This window comes from Stenella coeruleoalba (assembly GCF_951394435.1).
Source record: "Stenella coeruleoalba genome assembly, chromosome: 8".
NCBI lineage: Eukaryota > Metazoa > Chordata > Mammalia > Artiodactyla > Delphinidae > Stenella > Stenella coeruleoalba.
In genome coordinates, this window is record NC_137154.1 from 92,841,066 (window position 1) to 92,862,754 (window position 21,689).

At 41.6% G+C, this 21,689-nt stretch overlaps 1 protein-coding gene across 4 annotated transcripts in view; it reads right to left on the reverse strand.

Annotated features, from left to right (window-relative positions):
• SIK3 (SIK family kinase 3) overlaps positions 1-21,689 on the reverse strand; it is a 246,185-nt gene that overhangs the window by 36,637 nt on the left and 187,859 nt on the right. For all 4 annotated transcript variants that reach the window (XM_079929787.1, XM_079929785.1, XM_079929786.1 and 1 more), the window contains exons 5-6: positions 15,292-15,416; positions 14,632-14,755 (exon numbers count right to left, since the gene is read on the reverse strand). In XM_079929787.1, the coding sequence (XP_079785913.1) occupies positions 14,632-14,755; positions 15,292-15,416 (249 nt within the window). The remainder of the gene's footprint in view (positions 1-14,631; positions 14,756-15,291; positions 15,417-21,689) is intronic.

The window sequence follows — 21,689 nt, forward strand, 5'->3', positions numbered from 1 at the left end:
AGGGATCTAAGGAGGGGCCCCTTAGGGAAGTGAGGGGGGCAGTCAAGTAGGCAGGGCCATACCTGGAGCACAGCTAATTTTATTTATTTTATACATTAGTATTCTTAGTAAGGTTTTATTTAAAAAATTAAGTCCAGGGCCTTCCCCGATGGCACAGTGGTTAAGAATCCGCCTGCCAGGGGTGGTGGTATGATGAATTGGGTGATTGGGATTGACATGTATACACTGATGTGTATAAAACTGATGACTAATAAGAACCTGCTGTATAAAAAAATAAATTAAATAAAATTAAAAAAAAGAATCCACCTGCCAATGCAGGGGACACAGCTTCGAGCCCTGGTCCAGGAAGAGCCCACATGCCATGGAGCAACTAAGCCCGTGCACCACAACTACTGAGCCTGCGCTCTAGAGCCCGCGCACCACAACCACTGAGCCTGCATGCCACAACTACTGAAGCCTGCACACCTAGAGCCCGTGCTCTGCAACAAGAGAAGCCACCGCAATGAGAAGCCCACGCACCACAATGAAGAGCAGTCCCCGCTCGCCGCAACTAGAGAAAGCCTGCGCGCAGCAACAAAGACCAGTGCAGCCATAAATAAATTAATTAATTAATTAATTAAAAAAATAAAGAACCCCCCCTTTTTAAAAAAAAAAAAAGAAAGAAAATTAAGTCCAGAAGCAACTGAATAGGATGAACTCTTTGGTCTCCTCCAACTCCAAAAACGATATAACTATGAAAAGGGAACAATTTGACCTGAAATATCAATTTGACCTGAAATAAATATCCTTATTGTCACGAGAAATGTCTAATCAGAGGCTGGCATTTGAGATGTCGTTAGAAGGGCCCCAGTATTAGGTGTGAAGAAGACTTGGGATCCTTGAACGTCTCAGTGAACTCTGTGTCCCCAGGGCCCGCATAGCACACGGTATGTAACAGGTTCTCAGTAATGCCAGTTGAAAGAAACACGGGACTAGGTGACTGCTACAATTCCTTCTAACAACTTTAATAATCTGATTCCAAGAGCCCACAATAGAATAGGCATTCTCCATGCTTCAAGCTAGAGAAAGCAGCCAACTATCACCTTACAGAAGATTAAGATGTGGCACTGTTTGGGGGCAAAAGCCTGGGTCAGATGATTTCCAAGGCCCCCCCTTGCAGCTTTAGAGTTCTTTGTCTCATTCACACAGAGGGTACTTACTCACTGATCTTTTCTGAGGCTGCACAGAATAATGTGTAAATCAGATTACCACGTGAGGAGACGTCTGCATGTGGCCTAGCCATAGCGTCTAGGTTATGGTACAACAAACCAAAACAGCTCCTGGCAGATAAATCTTCTCCATAAACCCTGTGGATGTGTCTGAAAGTATTAATAATGTATCCTTAGCCTCTTAAGAGAGTGAGGGTGAGAGAAAGAAAAGCGTGGGAAACAACACACGGAAGGAGGGAATGAAAGATTAATAGAGCAATTCATTCAAAAATATTATTTAATAATAATTACTAACATTTACCAAGCACTGTATAAGAGCTAGGCAGAGTGCTAATTAAAATAAATTAACCCTTTAAGTTAATTTAAGCATTTAATTCACACACTAATGCTTATTAGTATTATAAATATTTCACAAGTAAGGAAATTAACAATCAAGTAAGTTAAGAAACCTGACCAGATAATAAGAGGCAAAACCAGGGTACAAATTCTGGTCAGTGTTATGCCAAAGCCATATAATACCTAAATTAATTGTTGATGTATTAGGTAGTAGCTAGAGTATCTTTATGAAAACATATCAAATCAATTTCACTCCTCTTCCAACAGATCAAATGCCATGTAGTCACCACAGGTTCTATCACGATAGAGTCACCTATAAGCCAAGTTCATAGAAAGTGGGCTAGGTGATAACTTCATTGTCAGAAGGCTATGAACAGCTGGAAAACAGTGTTACGGGGAATGGCAAGTTGTATTAAGGTGAACTGAGAAGGCGGGGACATGATGGGGAGGCTGAAGTGCGCTACAGAAGAGTGAGCTTGGTTTATATACTCTGGCTGTTGCGTGATGACGGGGACTGGGATGGAAGGCTGGCAATGACAGGCTTCCCCAGTCAAGGGATCACAGGCAGAAGGCACAGGCAAAAACTCAGGAACTGGCCCTCAGAGTCTGCAGGCTGATCCCATGATGGAGGAAATGCCAACTGTCCCTTAAGCCCTTTAAGTGTGGCCAAAGTACGGGACATGCAAAGCAACCATTTTCAGCTCTGTGGGCAGAGGAGTGGTCTGAAAGGAACTGAGTCACAGATTCTTTCTGACCACATAAAACTGCTTGGAGCTGGGGGAACAGAAGACATCTGTGTGCCAGGAGGCATGGGAAGAATGCGAGGAAGAAGCAGTCACCCAGGAAATTCATGCTTCTTACAGGTCCTTGGAAGAGGGTATGGTGTGGTGTGTGGTGTCTCACGTCCCCTTTCCAGTCAATACTAGGTGTGTTCAAAGGTAATGCCAAAACATGTAGCCCAAGAGCTCTTTATTTTCAATAACTTTAACAAACTTCTTAATAAGGTTTAATTCTCCTGAGCAATTCAAATTTCAAAGAGAGCACTATTTTTCTCAAATCTCAAAAATCCAAAAAAGAAACAAAAATAAATTGGCTAAAATTAAAATGTCTGTTTCCCTGAAAAATGAATTAACTTCATTTTTTTTTTTTTTTTTTTTTTGCGGTACGTGGGCCTTTCACTGTTGTGGCCTCTCCCGTTGCGGAGCACAGGCTCCGGACGCGCAGGCTCAGCGGCCATGGCTCACGGGCCCAGCTGCTCCGCGGCACGTGGGATCTTCCCGGACCGGGGCACGAACCCGCGTCCCCTGCATTGGCAGGCGGACTCTCAACCACTGAGCCACCAGGGAAGCCCAACTTCATATTTTTTTTAAAAAAAGTTACATGGCACTAAAGTTTTAACACTTTTCAGAACAAGAATACAATGTGAAATACTGTCTGATTCTGCTCTCCACTTGGCCAGCTCAGGTACCAGTCTGGGGGAGAACTGACACTATTACAGCAGGCAAACAGAACAAGATTGATGACTGGTCTGCAATGACAATCTCTGGATGGAGCACCATGGCTTTGATAAGAATCTGTGTTCTGGACTTACAAATGTTTGTGACTCAGAGCTCCTCTTTAATGCTATCTGACTTTTCCAAAAGAAAAAAAGAAAAGAAAAAGTCTGTCATAATGTCCTGATCCTGTCATAATCATGGCTAAAAGAGTGTGCTATCTTGCAATGTCATGATCCCTACAGAAATAATTAAAAAGAAACTCAATAAGAAATCATAGGTGTTTTTGCCAACATAACTTCTTTTGGTATGACGATGGCCGGAGCTAGGAATCCTCACTCTGCTTGTGGACTAAGTCCTAGAAATGATATTTTTTAACATGCCCAAGGAAACCCTGTCATTGTCAGCTGTCAGCTGACAAGGTCAAATCTATCTTACATAGCAACTATTTTAAAATCTAAACAAAGTAGACAAATGGTCTTAAAATAAGACATTTCTATGTATAAAGAACATACACTGAATGCACTGTCATATACCTGCATTGAGAGATCACATAAATGTTAAGTACAATCATACAAAATACAGGGTTTTTGTTGTTGTTACAATGAAGTTTTGTTATACTGGATATTGCTAGAACAATGGTGCTGTAGGTATTAGAAGATTTTTACTCTATAGAAATTAAATTTTGATACTTTATTGTTACAATAGAAATGCATAAACATTTCTAACTTGTATTTCTAACTTTAGAGTGATAGTCAATACCACAGTTTTACACAATGAAAGAAAATACACAATCTTGGAATTAACTCTAATAGAACTTAATCTGTAATAACGCTGGTTGTGATAAGATTTGACTCATAATAAACAAGCACTGAGATCAGCTCCTCTAAAAGAAGTGACACTGAGGGAAAAAATGTCTTGTTTTGAAGCCATTTGCTTTTAGTTCTTTCGGGGAGAGAAAAATGGGAGTCCCAGTACCAAAGCACTCCATAAAATTCCTACAAGGATAGCCCAACAGCAAGAGATCAGACAAGGAAGTGGAGAGTGATTTAAATACAAATTCTACCACACTGGTTTCTGCAAATTATTATCAGAATGTTCTGGAATAGAAATAAAGTTCCTTATGACCAAATCCTGTGAGACACTTTCTATGGTTGAACAGAGGCCAAAGGGAGATGGCTTGGCACAATCTAGCAAATAATGATGGCGCAGATAAGAAAAGCTTCTATTAGGAATCCATAAAGTTAGGCTGAGAGGCTAAAACTTCCATTTTAACAGTTTATCAACCTGAGATAGACTGAGGAGAAAACAACTGTTTGACCCATAGGTATCCATTTATTAGAAAACTAACATCTATTTCTCGAACTCTGCTTATTTTCAAGGCGGCCGTGATCTTGCCAGAATTAGGATTTAGAAATTAGGAGCCGCTGGCTTGAAGGCTGGGGACGACCACATCTACCCCTGACATGCCACACTGTCATACTAGAGGCTGTCCAATTTGCAGTTCACATTTTTAAAATAAAAACTTGTCACTTACACTACCTTATTATTCAAATATATTTTAAGTCCTAATAGCAATCATTACGGTGGAAGAAAACTCTGGTTCAGCTTTACATCAGAGTCCAATACATAGTCCTTGATACTAACACTTTTTTCCAAAAATAATCCAGATGCAGATGGGCAAAGATATCCATTCCAGGACTCTCTGGATACTTGGAATAACCTGTGAGATATGTACTCACTGAGAATTAAAGTACAATCGAAGACAGTTAGGTGGCTTCTGAAGCCAGAGTGCACGGGCTCAAATCTCAGCTCCACCACTTCCCAGCTGTGTGATTCTGGGTGTGTTACTTATCCTTACCATGCCTCAACGGTCTTGTCTATCAAATGACAAGAGTAGCTTACCTCATAGCGTTGTGTTAAATATTCCATAGGTTAATGCAACGGTGTCTGGTACCAAGAAAGTGTTCAATGGATGTTAGCTATTATTCAAATCTCTGGAGTCCTTCCATCTAGAACTTCTTCCCTTACTCTGTTTTCCTCTCTAGGGTTGCTGAAGCTAGGAGACAGTGTGCTTGAAAAGGGTGGTACGAGATAGGGCAGTACCCGTATTTACCCCCTGGTTTTCTATCATATTAGGTAAAATCACGGCTCAGCTGCTCAGGGGAGGCTTGCTTAACTCTGAGGTAGCCCTAGCCTCGTTCCTGACATCGTGTGGATTTCTGCACTCACTAACATGAAAGCACTACACAGGTTGTCTCCCTAGAGGCTGAGTATACCTTAAAAAAGTACGAGAGAACTGTTTTGAGGACTCTGAGCTCCTTAGTATACGGAGACTGATGGGCGAGTTACTTTAATCTCCCGTCCCAATCCCGCATGCTGTGTGGTTCTTGACGAGTAAGCCAATCAGGGCAGAATTGTTTGCATCTAAGTAGAAGCTTTTTGGCAGTAGCTGCACGGTAGTCTCCATCAGAAGCATAATGTAAGCCTGGGTCTTGCGTTCCCAGGGATAAAATGCTTATGCAGTATTACAATTAATTAAGTCACAATGAAGTCTAATCAATAAAGACTCAAAAATATTGTCCACAAGAGATCTCTATATACTTGCCTCAATGCATTTTTTTCACTGGAAATTAATTCTCCTTCAGCTAAATATTGGGCTGGCCCAAAAGTTCGTTCGGGTTTTTCCATAAGATGTTACCAAAAAATCCAAACGAACTTTTTGGCCAACCCAATAAATGACTGATCTTACTATATCTGCTAGCAGGTGATGTAAGTGGTGAATAAGACAAACTAGGCTTTAAGAAGTAGGCCTCTGATGGTTTTTAAAAATATACTGGTAGTGACTGAGCTTGGTGCTCAAAAACTTTACATTGTTGGCTTCCGTCAGTGGGACCGGAACTCAGAGAAAGCAACTGCTAGCATATGTGGCCAGGTCAGGTCTCACCTTCTGCAGAAACTCAAAAAAACAGCAAGGTTCAACTTTGAATCCTTTTATAATTTAGGCTCAGGGTTTTACCTAACTGCTCTCTGGGATGCTCTGAGAAGTTTAATCCAAAAACACTTGCCTAGACCAAATGTATTTTACTTGAGACATTGAAAGCCAACTCCATCGTAGATCAAACCCTTTTAAAAACTAGAAATCACTTGACCTGGTCATTTACATATTAATGTATATAACAAAAGTACGTAAAACCAATTAATAATTCAGATCATCCGTGAGTTACGTATCACTTTAATAATAAAATGCAAGAGTCTGATGGAAGAGTCTATAGGTAAGTGATGATTCAATTTTTCATTAAAAAAAATTTACTGAATATTTATGCCATACCAGATGCTCTTAAGGCTTATGGGAGGATGATGATGTGTGTGTGAAACACAGTTCTGATATACAGGAGCTTGCATTCTAGGGAAGAGGAGAGGAAGACACATACATAGCTATTGAACTAGGTAGTATAATATCGATCCCCCTTGAATAAATCCTCTTAAATTTATACCACTGTCATTGCAACTTGAAAGTATGTCTTTAGAATATCTCGGGATGTCCAGGAAGGGAAGGTTGTATCAAACAACCAAGCCTAGGCCTAGAGATATCCACTAATTGGGAGGACACTTCATTCCACACATTACTGACAATAAAGAGATGCTTAGAATTCTTAAACTAACCGTATCCATTTGTATAGCATGGCCTCCCACACAGCTGTAGATACTCTGGAATTCAACTTGGCTAGAAGAAGCTGGACCATGAGGCCTTCCCCACTCGGCCACCCAAATGCTCATTTGAAAACCGACACCAGCTCTGCTGGAGTTTCTAGATCCTTCTGGCAGAAAAATGGATAAACTCAGTTCAAGTCCATGACAACAGCCTGAGAAAAAAAGGATCTTGTTTTTTAGGACTTCCCTCAACTACATTATTATCTGTAGCACAGTAATGGCTGACCTGACAGGCTGGAAAGCGGCTGGCTCCAGCCTCCATATAAAGAATTAACTCTAGGTCTAACGAGGTGCAATTATGCCTAGAAGCTAGAGGTGTAACCAGCAAAAAGACTCAGGGACAGACTCTAGGTTTCCTTTACATGAACTCGAAACTTTTTGGTACTTGAAGGACGTCTAAGCTGAGAGAAGACTAAACCATCGTATGCCTTTATCCTTCAGACAGCAGTCTCGAAGGGCCTTGGGATTCAGGCCTACGCTGGTAGGCAAGGCCGAGCACATGTATGTCCCTGAGGGCAGAGAGATCACACTAGTAACACAGCAACCGTCTACTCATTTCCTAGATTGGGTTGTTTGTCACTTCCTGTACTTAATCTTACAAAAAATGTTATTCCTACTTAGGGAATTACTTGTCCAGGATTAAAAAGTGACCGCATTTAGGATAATTATGTTGGTGTTCTATGAGTCTTTAAACTTCCGTGTTAACGTATATCATGTTGTAAATATTAGCTCTTCCTAAGTAGTTAAAATGTTACATGGTTTATTTCTAAGCACTAAGAAACGATGTGGCTGACAGCAAGGCTAGCTATTTCACCAGCATCCACTATCGGAAGCCAGCTCTGTAAGGCTTGAGTAAAAATCTTTTGCCATGATGTGGAGGTGGAGGGGAGAACGGATCCAAGCTGCTCACAGGAAACACTGTGGACACTAGCAAAGCAGAGGAAGTGGTTTGTTTACACTGCCCTTTCTCTGCAGCGGTGTGGTGTAGTAGAACGGACACTGAATTTGAGTACTAACTTGGTCACTTATTACCTGTGTGGCTTTTGGCATGTCAACTAATTTCTTTAAACTGCAGATTCTTAAACTTCATTGGCAAAATGATAAATGCTAGTGTCAATACCAATTCCAGAGTACAATTACATAGCTCAAATTAGATCAAGTATAGGAAATACTTTGTAAACTTGAAAGCCCTAAAGAAATGTAAATTACCGTTATTGATATTATTATTTGAATTATTCGGTAGTGAGCACTGTAACAAATCTATGCATGCATGCATGCATTCATTCAGCAAATATTTCCTGAGTGCCCACCAGGACCCAGGCACTGTCCTAAGCCATGGGAACACGGCAGTGAACAAAAACAAAATCCTATTGCAGTCAAGAGGCAGTGGGGATAAGGGGTGGGGACACAGTAAACAAATAAGGTCAGGTAGTGGTGAGTGCCATGAAACACCGTGAAGCAGCGTTACGGAAAGAGAATGACAGGGTATCAGGAGAGGTCTCTCTGGGGGGACATTTAAGCAGAAACCTCAGGTTAGGTGAGGAAGCCATGTAAATATGTGAGGAAACAGGAATGCATGCACTTGGAAAGTCTGAGAAACAGCAAGGACGCCTCTGTAACTGGAGCTCGGGGCCTAAAGGGAAGAAAAGCAGGAAATGAGATTAAAGAGAGGGGCCAACCACAGTGTGCCTTGTAGGCCATAATAATAATGACTTTTGGAATTGTTTTCTAATAATAATGACTTTTGGAATTGTCTTCTAAGTGTAAATGAAAGTGACTGGAGGGTTTTAAGAAGGATTCTATTTACTATCTACATACTGTTTACTAAATCCTACCACATGCCAGATATTCTGCTAGGCTAGAGACAACTGTGAAAAAAACCCCACATTTTGTCTTTACTTTCTCTAAGTTCACAGTCTGCTATGGAAGATATATAATGAAAGAAACAATTACAATGAAATGTTTGGGAAGTCCCATGATAAAAGAAAGACTGGTAGAAATTATCTAGATTCTTATTTTTATCACATCTAATTTCTTGCTCTAGAATACAGGAGTGGGTGGCATGGGGTAGGGTAGGGGGAGGAAGAAGTACCCCAGGCAGAGGGAGTTGCTCCAGAGAGTATCACTTGTTCCGGGAACCAGAAGGAAATTAGGGCGACTAGATGTAGAATAGGATCTGGGGCTGCAGAGATAGGCACGAGCCAGGTCACAGAAGTATTACTATGTCATTGTTTTTCAAAAAGCAGTCATGAGATCAATTCAGTAAGTTATAATTAGCATTTTTAATGTAATAGAATAAAATGTATTAGAGTGCACTGCACCTAGTAAAGACAAGTTTTACTTTTTAAAAAAACTTTTGTTCAGCTGTATGTATATATGTATTTTCTAGGTCACTGTATGAAATGTATCTTTTACTACGGTCATGGTCAAAAATGAAGTCAGTGCTCTAGCCCCATTAAGGAGCGAACTGCAGCCTAGAGGCAATGGTAAACCATTGAAAAGTTTAAGCCGGAAAATGATATAACCAAATTGTGTGTGTGTGTGTGTGTGTGTGTGTGTGTGTGTGTGTGTGTGTGTGTGTGTGTGTGTGTGTGTGTGTGTGTGTTGTCATATATAGTTTAGAAACATTACTCATGCAGCCATGTGGAGAACGCATTAGAGAGGGATAAGGCTGGAGCCAGGCGTCCATTTAATTGGCTATTATTTAATCCAGGCAAGAGCCACTACAGAAGTGTCTACAGGAATGGAGGGTTGAATCTACAGGATTTGGTAAGTGAGTGGCTGTGGTGATGGTAAGAGAGGAGGAATCAAGGCTAGCTTCTTGGTCAGACGGTGACACCATTCACTAAGATAGGGAACACAGAATGGAGCAATTCTAGGGAGGGATTAAATTCAGTTTTGAAAATGTGTCCACTGATGTGAATTCAAGACACACAAGTAAAGCTGACTGGTAGCAACTGGTTGGATATATAGCCTCTCATTCCAGAGGAGAGGTCTGGGCCAGAGAGTTACCCAAGTGTTAACTGGGGACTGAACATCACTGTACTCCCTGAAGCCACAGCAGTGAATAAGATGCTCAGAAAGATGGTGTAAAGAAGAAAAGATTTAAAGGATGAACAGAGAAAGAGAAATCTGGCAACAAGGTGTACTCAGAGAGACAGGAGGAAAACTGCAGAACGTGGCATCTGAGAAGCAATGGGAAAAAAAGTGTTTTAAAAAGTAAGGAGTGACTCAACAATAAGAAAACAAACAACCAAATTTAAAAATGGGCAAGGGACTTCCCCAGTGATCCAGTGGCTAAGATTCCACACTCCCAATGCAGGAGGGGCCTGGGTTCGATCCCCTAGCTGGGGAACTAGATCCCACATGCCGCAACTAAGAGTTCCCGTGCTGCAACTAAGACCCGGCACAGCCAAATAAATAAATAAATAAATAATTTTTTTAAATGGGCAAAACATTTAGACATGTCACCAAAGAAGATATACAGATGGTAAACATGCATATGAAATGTTAACCATCATACATCATCAGGGATTACAAATTAAAATAACAAGCTACTACTTCACATCTACTAGAAAGGCAAAAATCCAAAGCACTGACAATACCAAATGCTGGTGGAGATGCAAAATGGCACAACCACTTTGAAAGACACTTTGGTGGTTTCTTACAAAACTAAACATACTCTTATGGTATAATCCAGCAATCACACTCCCTGGTATTTAGTCAGATGAGTTAAAAACTTACATCCACACAAAAACCTGCACACGGATATTTATAACAGCTTTGTTCATTATTGCCAAAACCTGGAAGCAACCAAGAGGTCCATCTGCAGGTGAATGGATAAGTAAACTGTGGTATCCAGACAACGGAGTACTATTGAGCATTAAAAAGAACTGAGCTATTAATCCACGAAAAGACACAGAGGAAACTTATATGCATATTACTAAGTGAAAGAAGCCAATCTGAAAAGGCTACATAGTGCATGTTTCCAACTATATGACATTCTGGAAAAGGCAAAACTGTGGAGACAGTAAAATGATCATTGACTGCCAGAGGTTAAGGGAGTGGGAGGGATGAATAGGCACAGAGGATTCTTAGGGCAGTGAAACTGCTCTGAATGATACTATAATGGTAGATTCATGTCATTATGTATTTGTCCAAACCCACGGAACGTACACCACCAAGACTGAGCCCTAGTAGACGATGGACTTTAGATGGTAATCCAATGTAGTGTCGCAGCAGGCTGATGGACCGTAACAAATGTTCTACTTTGGTGCCGGATACTGACGGTGGGGGAAGCTATGGGTGTGAGGGGACAGGACGTATATGGGAGCTCTCCGTACTTTCTGCTTAATTTTGCTATGAACCCAAAACTGCTCTAAAAAATAAAGTTTATATTTAACAAAAGAAAGAAAGGAGTGAACTTTTAGCATTTAGCACTAAATACTGCTGGGCAGTCATTAAGATAAAGACCAAGGATATCCAACAGATTATGACAAGATCACTGGTGACTCCGGCCAGAACAATCCACTCCACCCCTTCTCTGCCTCCTTCCAGAGCAGAACTGCGAAGAGCTGTGTCTGTTTCCTTTCTCCGCTTCCCGTCCACCCCTTTCCGGCCGCATCTACATGGGTCAGGGTTTTACTCCTGTTCCTCCACCAAGGCGGTACTTCAGGATCATCAGTGATCTCTTTAAATCCGGTATCCAGTTCTGTATGGCTATTAGCATAAATGATGACATTCTGGGCTCCTACCATGCCTCCCGTCCTTCCACTGACCCTACCTAGGACTGTGCTAAGTCACTTCTCTGTCATCAAGGACTCTGTAGTTAATAGCCATTGTTTCATGATCATTAGGTCCAGGTGGCCTCTGTGCTCTGGTGGTCTCCAAACAATGATGAAGACCTTTGCTGACATATTCCTGGTGCCCATTAATAGCCTAGCTACCCATTAATAAATATTGATTTAGGAATGCACTTACTGTTTCCAAGCACATACCCACGCCCCTTAGGTTAACGATAAAATTGTCCCCTTGGCAGTGCACGGTACCGTTGTGAGTGTTCCTGGATGGTTGTCCGCCTGATCCTACTTATTCTGTAAGTTACCCTAAAATAAACTGACCCATTGATCACCTGGAGCTGCCTACCTTGTTTTTTGGTCTCAAGATGCCTTCTCAGTTCAATGGGTGCTTTCCGTTCCCTCCGTCCTCCAACAAGTTCTCAGTCATCTGACGTATCAGCAGCACCCCCCACAGTTCCTCATTCCCTCCTCCTTGAAACATTCTCTTCACTTGTTTTCTAGAACAGAGGACTCTCTGGCTTACCTTACTAGCAATTCCTATGCGGATCCCTCTTCACGTTCCTGATCTCTGAATATTAGTGTGTCCCAGAGATTAATCCTTAGACCTCTTCTCTTCTCTGCAATCATGGCCTAAAAAGTGACCTTATCTCAGAGCTTAAAATACTGTATTACCTACATACTGATCATTCCCAAATGGGTATCACTAGCCCACCACTCCCAACTAAGGTACAGTCCTATATTCAACTGCCTATACAATATCTCAACTTAGATGTCTAATGGGCATCTCAAACTAACACATATAAAATATCTCTCCATTCCCATCTCTGTTAGCAGTAAATCCATCCTTCCAGTTGCTCAAGCCAAAACCCCTGGATTATTAATAATTACTTTTTCTCTCACATCAAATCCCACATATATGTTGTTGGAGCCAGACTGCCTAGGCTCAAATTCTAGTTTAGTCACTTAGTAGCTGTGTTATCTTGGGAAAATTGCTAAACATCTCCTGGCTTCAGTTTTATCACCTATAAAATGGGGGTAATACTCCCATGTATCTTACAGGGTTGTTAAAGTAATTAAATGAGTTAATGTTTGCAAAATGCTTGAAACAGAGCCTGCCACACAGTACATACTATCTCTCTCTCTTTTTTTTTTTTTTTTGCGTTACACGGGCCTCTCACTGTTGTGGCCTCTCCTGTTGCAGAGCACAGGCTCCAGACGCGCAGGCTCAGCGGCCATGGCTCACGGGCCCAGCCGCTCCGCAGCATGTGGGATCTTCCCGGACCGGGGCACGAACCCGTGTCCCCTGCATCGGCAGGCGGACTCTCAACCACTGCGCCACCAGGGAAGCCCTATCTCTCTCTTTTTTAAAAAATATTTATGTATTCATTTATTTGTTTAGGCTGCACCAGGTCTCAATTGTGGCATGATGGATCTTCACTGCAGCATGTGAACTCTTAGTTGCGGCATGCGGGATCTAGTTCCCCGACCAGGGATCGAACCTGGGTCCCCTGCATTGGGAGCGTGGAGTCTTACTCACTGGACCGCCAGGGAAGCCCCTGTATTATCTCTTGAATCTGACGACTTCTTACCATCCCCACCTCTACACCCCAGTCTGGGAACTAGCCACCAATATCTCTCACGTGGATAAAAGTCTCCTACTAACTGGTCTCCCTCCTTCAGCCCTTGAACCTTTCAACCAACAGAGCTGCCAAAGTGATTTTTTTAAAACACAAAAGTCACCGTAAAGTTCTTTAGATATTTTTGCATGTTTGAAAATATTCATAATAAAAGTTAGAAGAAACCGAAAAGTCAGATAATATCATTCCTCTGTTAAAATCCTCTGATCCTTTGCATTTCACTCAGAGTGAAAGAGGCCTTAACGCTGACTGACTAAGCCCTCAAAGTGAGCTCTCTGTTGCCTCTCTGATGGCATCTCTCCTGTCCCCTCACTCATTCCTTTCCAGCACAAGAGGCTTCCATCCTGTTCCTTAGACACCCAGTCATGCTCCCTCACTGGGGCCTTTCTACCTGCCGTCCCCTCAGCCTGGAAAGCTCTTCCTCAGACTGCACGGCTCACGCCCTCGCCTTCTTCAAGCCTTCGTTGAACTGTTGACTTCTCAGTGAAGGGGTTCCCTGACATACCTTTCCAAATAACCACCCACCCACCATCCCTAACACCCCTTCTCTATTTTATTTTTCTCACAGCTTTTTTCTAAAATGCATTTTAGAAATAAAATTTCTGAAATTTATTCTAGATGCAATTCTCATTTATTCTAAAACGTCATTCCCACGTGCTTATAGTGTGTTGCCAACCCAGCGGACATACACTCTGTATGTTGTTCCTTAAAGTGAAATCATGATTAAGCAAAACTAAATAGATTGCTTACAGCATTGTCTCCAGAATGTTCTTAAGTGCACATAGATGGTGATGAAACACTGTAGATTCTGGGTGTCTGGTGTCTGTCTTCAGTGTTAAATTCTTCTAAGAGCTACTTACCCTATTGCCCACTCATTTAAAAAGTACTTTTTGAGTCTGGGGGATAAATGTCATAGAGGCAGGAAATGTAGTAGCAGCAAGATTAAGATGCAAAGCCTGCTTTATCCTTGGCATTTATTACCACATCTCAATGGGGCCCCAGTAAATAGAAATATCATCCTGAAAAAGGGTGAGAGATGAGGTGAAGACAGGGGTGAAACTACTACGACTACTGCTACTATGCGATGTACCTATTAACTTTACACACATTATTTAATTTAGTTCTCATAGTTGTAGCCCTCACAAAACTGTCAGCCATTTATTGATGAGGAAACTGAAGCTCAGAAAGACGCAGTGGTCTGCCACACCACACTGGTAGTCCTATGTAGAGCCCAGAGCCAAACTCAGGAGGGTTATCTGATGCCAAAGCCTAGATGCTCTGTTCCTATAGAACCCTTGCCTCTGGAGGTGTCAATTCAGCAAACTGGAGCCAAAAAAGGCGGTTAAATGGGTAATTTATACTCTGTCACTCAATTCCTGGGATAACTTAGCATGTCTAATGTTCCATGAACCCAGTCATAGCTGTGTGATGGCAACTCCCTTACCTGTGGACATAAAAAATGGGATGCGGAACTTTCCACTCAACACCCGGGCCCGCAGATTCTGCAGTGTGCTCCCATCAAATGGCAGGGCACCACACACAAGCACATAGAGGACGACTCCGAGGCTCTGCATCCCAAACAGAGAGTACATACAATTAATCACATCAGAGGAAACAAAAAAGGCCATTATAGTATGTGTATGAAGATAATGGTGAGTCATGCACGAGATAATGGAACAAACTTTTTCTTCTTTTTTTATAAGAAATAATATGGGGCATTGTCAAGGCCAATCATCTTTAGAATAGTCAGCATTCTTCTTTGCTTCCAGACATTACTTTTTGGGAACATAACTAGAATTTCTCTCATTACTCATCCTAGGGAGAACGCAAGTGGCAACAACAGAAAGAATTTCTGTTCTTGGCAAGGGTACCCATCCAAGCTTGCCCTAGGGTTTTTTTTTTTTTGCAGATGCAAAGCGGGAGGTTGAACTCCGTGGCTCAGTCCATAAGACAAAGGTTGAAGAACAGACTGCACCAAGAATTGGGAATTCGAAGAACAGGTGATCAGTTCTAGTGCAGTACTACGTGTTGTCCAGGATGAGGACAGCTGTCATCAGTCAAGGGTAACTAATGCTGTGGGGTATAAGGGAAGGCAGTCACATACCCAGATGTCCACTTTGGGCCCGTCATATTCCTTTCCTTCAAAGAGTTCAGGTGCAGCATAGGGAGGGCTGCCACACCAGGTCTTTAGCAGCTGCCCAGGAGTGAAGAGGTTACTGAAGCCAAAATCTAGAAAGACAAATGGATATAACTCATGTTACCTTTACCCAGTGAATACTAGTTTCTAGTCAATAGAATAAAGGTTCTGGATCCTGAAGTCTGAATATCAAACACGAAAAGAGAACCTTTAGAAATTATATAACCAGCTGTTTAAATTTAAAGTAATAGTGAAATAGAAATACAGATGGGCTGGAATGCAAAAGACACATGGTTAACTAAAAGTAAATATGATTGGTTTATGTCAGCAAAACCAGCACCGTTTCCTTCATAAATCTGGACTGAGTGAGGTGAGTGGTATTTATTTACGAACAAAAATAAAATTGGATAATGATTGATATTAAGACCACGTCAGAATCAGTAAATACATGTTAAGTCTACTCACCTGGACCCAGGATTTTCAGATTACTTTTACTTCTTATGACAAACACATTTATGACCACTAGAGATATAGTGAACTTAAAAATTAGACAAAGTGACTTTATTATCATTAAGGTGGCTTATTCAAAATAAAGAATATGCAACTTATTTACAAACAAACCACAAACACTTAATATTTTAACTTCAACTCCTTTTGTGCTTCAACTTCCCCCCTTCATTTCTCCCCCTCCCACTGTCTGAAGAAAGAGTTGACGGGAGATACGAGGGGTGTGGTTTGGGGAGGAATACCAACAGAAAATGAACAAGGATGGCAGGCTAAGGATAGAGTCTCGCTGACTTATAAATACTTTTATGCACATAGATATTTAGATGAACAACGTGCAGGTATGACAGGCTAGAGCTCCCTCCTGCCCCCAGGCCTACCACATTCCCATAGTCCCAGCAGCTGAAGACTCTGGGCACCTCCCTACTCTCGGAAACACTCCTCCCTTTCCTAGTTTTACTCTCGTTGACAACTCTGCCTCCTTTTGCTATTTGCTTTTCTTCTTCCTACCTTCTCCAGAAGGTGTTTTCTAGTAAAGCATGTGCTGATTTTGACTATCGCTCCTTGCCCTGTATTTTCTCAGGGCCAGCTCTTCTGGTCCCACAGCTTCCACTCTCATTTGTTTGGTAATGATTCTCCAAATTTATATCTTTGGCCCTGGTACAATGCTTAAGCTCCTGACAAGAACTTCCAGTACTTGCCTGGGAAGAAACATCTCAAACTCCCCATTTTCCAAAATCAAACCTGCTCTTCCAGCAATGTTCCCACGTTCATTCATGGCACTACCTCTGCGTCACCAGGAGCACTGGTGTCTTCGCTCCTTGCTCCTTCTCATCTCCATTTCAAACCGGAGGTACAGCTTTTACTGCTTCTACCCTGTAAGTGTGTCTTGAACCTATCTCCTTCTTTCCATTTCCATTCCTCCCACCTCAGTTCACACTCTTATCATCTCTGACCTCGACTGATGCTCTTGCTTACTACCCTCTATTTCATTTCCCTCTAAGCCACCCATTCATAGCACAGTGAACGTGACACAAATCACATCGTGCTGCCTGCTTGCTCAAAAACATTCGGTGGCTCCCTTCTGCTTACAGAACAGTCTAGCTCTCTTAGCATTGTCACTTAAAGGTCCTCAGGACTCAGCTCCACCCAACCTTTCCAACTCACTCCTAGCCATTCTAGCATCACTAGACTATGCACAGCTTATGTGCCTCTCTTATGCTACTTACTCTCCGTGCCATGCTTTTTCCCTTCCTTGCCACATTTGAAAGCGCACTCATTTTCAAGGCCCAGTCAAATATTACTTCCTGTTTGAAGCCTTAACTGACTCCCACCACAAAATACCATGCCAGTGGCTTCCTCCTCTCTTGCTTCCATGGCCCTTTGCTTATACCTCTACAGCCCAATTACAACTCTGCCTCATGCTATACTTAGTTGTATTATGTGTTTATACCCTCCACTAGTTAGTAAATGGGAGGGATATCGTTTTATTTATCTTAGTCTCCACACAGTGTTTTCATACATAGCAGGGGCTCAAGAAAGGGTCACTAAATTAAACTGCAATAAAACTGCAATAAAATCCCTGGGCCAATCCTCTTGTCACCTCCTGGCTACTGGAGCCTTTTCATACTGACTGGCAGCTGGCCAGCTACTAGAGCCTCTACCTCCCAGCCAGCCCTCCTAAGGTTGTAAAAAACTTAATGATCACAAGGGGCTTAGAGGTCAGAGCCATCATCAGAATCACTATAGCTACTTCAAGGAGAGAAATCCAATACTCTCATTCATCAATGCAAAATAAATGCCTCTTCTGCCAAGTCTTCCTGAATCTCCTGTAAGAAATGTCCTCCACCTACTATCTCTGCACTCCCTTATTACTTTGTATTCCTCCTTTATTTTGGGTATTTACATATATAAATACCCTATTCTTCTAGCTCCTTAAAAATATCCTCTCTCTCTAGTAGAATATCCTCTCTCTCTAGTAAAATATCCTCTCTCCCTAGTTCCTTAAAAATACCTGTTTCATCTCTGACTCTCTCACATTACCTAGCATACTGTTTAATTTAAACACAGTAGGTACTTAACAAATGTTAACTATGAATGCAACTGCAATTAAAGCCCTACCAACTAACCTACAACTTTTGAAACCCAGTACTTTTAATTTATAAGTTAAAGTCTGCATGCACTGAAACCTGTTTTTCTTAAGAGACTGGCGATAAGTTGCTAAAAATCCCAACAAATGAGATTCAGCAGAGCAGGTATCTTTGGGAATTATCCAGAAAGAGGGCTCTTGATATATCTTTTAATTGGTTGGCAAAGACCTTCACCAGGTCCTTTCCCACGACTAGCCTTCTCTGCACAGCGAGGAAGACGTGCTGATGGAGTCTGTAATAACTAATGGACTCTGACACTGGTGTGATTGGATAGCAAAGTCCAGAAGAGTCATGGAGCATTCTGCTTGTGTTTTGAATGGAGAATGCAACAGGGCAGGCAATGAATTAAAACCACTTGATTTTAAAACTTCCTAATAAGCATCTTAAAGTACATAGGAAATCTGTCATTTTGAACAATGAATGCTCTATCTACAATTAGTAACCTTTCTATGATTTTACTCTGTCGGGCAGAAGAAGGCACAGACTTAATGGCACGAGCTTGTTTTTTAGTCTACCAAACAGGAAACCTTTACAAAGGAAACAATATTAAAGGAAACCATCTTCAGCAATGGTTATAGGCTTAGATCGCTATTAGGTGTTTATATGAGAAATGAGTGGGCAGGAATGAATGACATGATCAGGGCCTGACATCTGGAGATGCCACATCGGGGGAAACACCTGCTTCCAGAGCATGTTACAGCCACACAGCTGCCCTCAACAGCTAGACCCAATGACCGACAGCAAGATTTCAGTAAGATTCAACAAGAAACCCCCCACCAGCAGCTCGCTCCTATTTCCTATTACAGAAAGCAAAAACCCTTTAGTCTTGTAAACCTGTCATGGGGTCTCCTCTAATCATTCCAAGTATTGTTTCTTACTCCTAACCCTAAAGCGTTGCACATTTAAGCAAAGTTTATTTTGCCATGCTTGCTATGACACTTGTTGGAATGGACTTGTTCATCTTATTTTGGCTCAGTAGCTTAGCCAAATGTCTTTCAGTCTTTACTAAAGCTTCTTATTCCTAATGTCTCTTTCATGGTCTCCAAGTTCCTCCATTATCTTCACTCATGTATTTAACATGTATTTCTGGAACCCTTCCAATCAGTAGAGCAATGTGTTGGTTCCTATGAAAGAACCAAAGGCAGAAAAGATGTTCCTATGGAAGGACTCAAAAAGAAAGCACAACTTAAGTTGAGTGGATTGGAGCTAGAGAAGCAGAGGGGGATATGGAAAGGGTTTTCTAAGTGGTGGCTGGGCAAAAGCAGAGTAAAGGCAGATCACTTGGAACTAGTGTGCTAAGTTGAAGCAACAATAAAGAAACTGCCCTGGGTATGATGTAGGGTTCACCAGAGGTATATGGCAAAAAAAAACATTACACAGTAGCAACAGGCCAGACAAAATATAGCTTTAAGTGATAGAACAAGGACCCTAGATTTCACCATGTGGACTTTTCTTTCTTTCCTTTTCTTCTATTTTCCCCAAATTTACAAATTGTATTAGATTTCAGATACAAAGAATTTGATTATGAATTAATTATAATCTTTGGTTCCTGGCACACTCTCACCATTGCTCCACATGTGGCCTGCTTTTATTTAGACTTTTTTTCTATAGCCTTATTATTATATAAAATTCACCCATTTAAAGTGTACTTGCAGTGGTTTGTAGTGTATTCATAGAGTTGTACACCATTACCTCAATCAATTTTAGAACATTTTCATCAACCTAAAAAGAAACCCTGTACCAATGAGCAGTCACTCTCCATTTCTCCCCCCTCAACTCTCCCACCAATGCCTCCACCCTAGACAATCACTAATCAACTTTCTGTCTCTACGGATTTGACTATTCTGGACATTTCATATAAAAGCAATCATACAATATGTGATCTTTTGTGACTGGCTTCTTTCAATTAGCATAGTGTTTTCAAGGTTCATACACATTGTAGCATCTATCACTAGTTCATTCTTTTTTAATTGCTGAATAATATTCCATGGTAAGGACACACCACATTTTATGTATCCATTCATCAGCTGATGGATATTTAGGTTGATTTTTTTTTTTGGTACTATGAATAATGTTGCTACGAACATTCACATAAGTTTTTTTGTGGATGTATGTTTTCATTTCTCTTGGGTATATACCTAGTAGTGGAACTGCTGGGTCATATGGTAACTCCATGTTTGGTCTTCTCAGGAACTGCACAAACCGTTATCTGAAGTGGCTGCAACACTTTACATTCCCATCAACAATGTACAAGGGTTCCAATTTATCCACATCTTTCCCAACACTTTTTTTTTTTTTTTTTTAATTTTTGGCTGCATTGGGTCTTCGTTGCTGCACGCGAGCTTTCTCTAGTTGTGGCAAGCGGGGGTTACTCTTCATTGAGGTGTGCGGGCTTCTCATTGTGGTGGCTTCTTGTTGCGGAGCACAGGCTCTAGGCCTGTGGGCTTCAGTAGTTGTGGCGCGTGTACTCTAGAGCACAGGCTCAGTAGCTGTGGCACATGGGCTTAGTTGCTCCGAGGCATGTGGGATCTTCCTGGACCAGGGCTCAAATCTGTGTCCCCTGTGTTGGCAGGCAGATTCTTAACCACTGTGCCACCAGGGAAGCCCCTTTCCAACACTTATTACTATCTTTTTATATTTTTAAAATTACAGCTATCCTGGGTGGGGGATTGGTTTTAATTTGCATTTCCCTGATGGCTAATGATGTCGAGTATCTTTTTTCATGTGCTAATTGGCCATTTGTATATCTTCTTTGGACAAATGTCTATGCAAATCTTTTGCCCATTTTTAAATTGGGTTAACTTTCTATTATTGAGTTGTAAGAGTTATTTATATTCCCTGGATACAAGTCCGTTGATATGATTTGCAAATATTTTCTCCCATTCCGTGGATTATCTGTTCACTTTCTTTTTTTTTTAAGAAGATGTTGGGGGGAGGAGTTTATTAATTTATTTTTGCTGTGTTGGGTCTTCATTTCTGTGCGAGGGCTTTCTCTAGTTGTGGCAAGCGGGGGCCACTCTTCATCGCGGTGCGCGGGCCTCTCACTATCGCGGCCTCTCTTGTTGCGGAGCACAGGCTCCAGACGCGCAGGCTCAGTAGTTGTGGCTCACGGGCCTAGTTGCTCCACGGCATGTGGGATCCTCCTGGACCAGGGCTCGAACCCGTGTCCCCTGCGTTAGCAGGCAGATTCTCAACCACTGCGCCACCAGGGAAGCCCTGTTCACTTTCTTGATAGTGTGCTTCGATGCACAAAAGTTTTCAATTTTGATGAAGTCCAACTTATCTAGATTTTCTTTTGTAACTTATGCTCTCGGTGTCATATGTGAGAAATCATTGCCTAACCCAAGGTCACAAAGATTTACCCCTATGCTTTCTTTTAGAAGTAGTTACTTATTCTTCGTTATGCAGTGAGCACCCCTGAACCCACCACCCAAATAGAAAACTGCTATCTTAATAATTACATCTAATCATAAGCACTACCCATCCCATCCCCTGTCCTCTTCCAACCATTGATTTTCAACCCTGTGTATACATCAGAATCACCAAATGTATTTAGAGTGATCCACAAACCTTACTTCAGACCTACTGGATCTCCTGGAAATAATTTAGACATCTGAATGTACACAGATAAAACAACTCTTTCCTAAGAGGTTTGAGAACCACTCTTACAGTGATGAGTCGTTAGAACTTCTGGTACGGGCAGATGCAGTA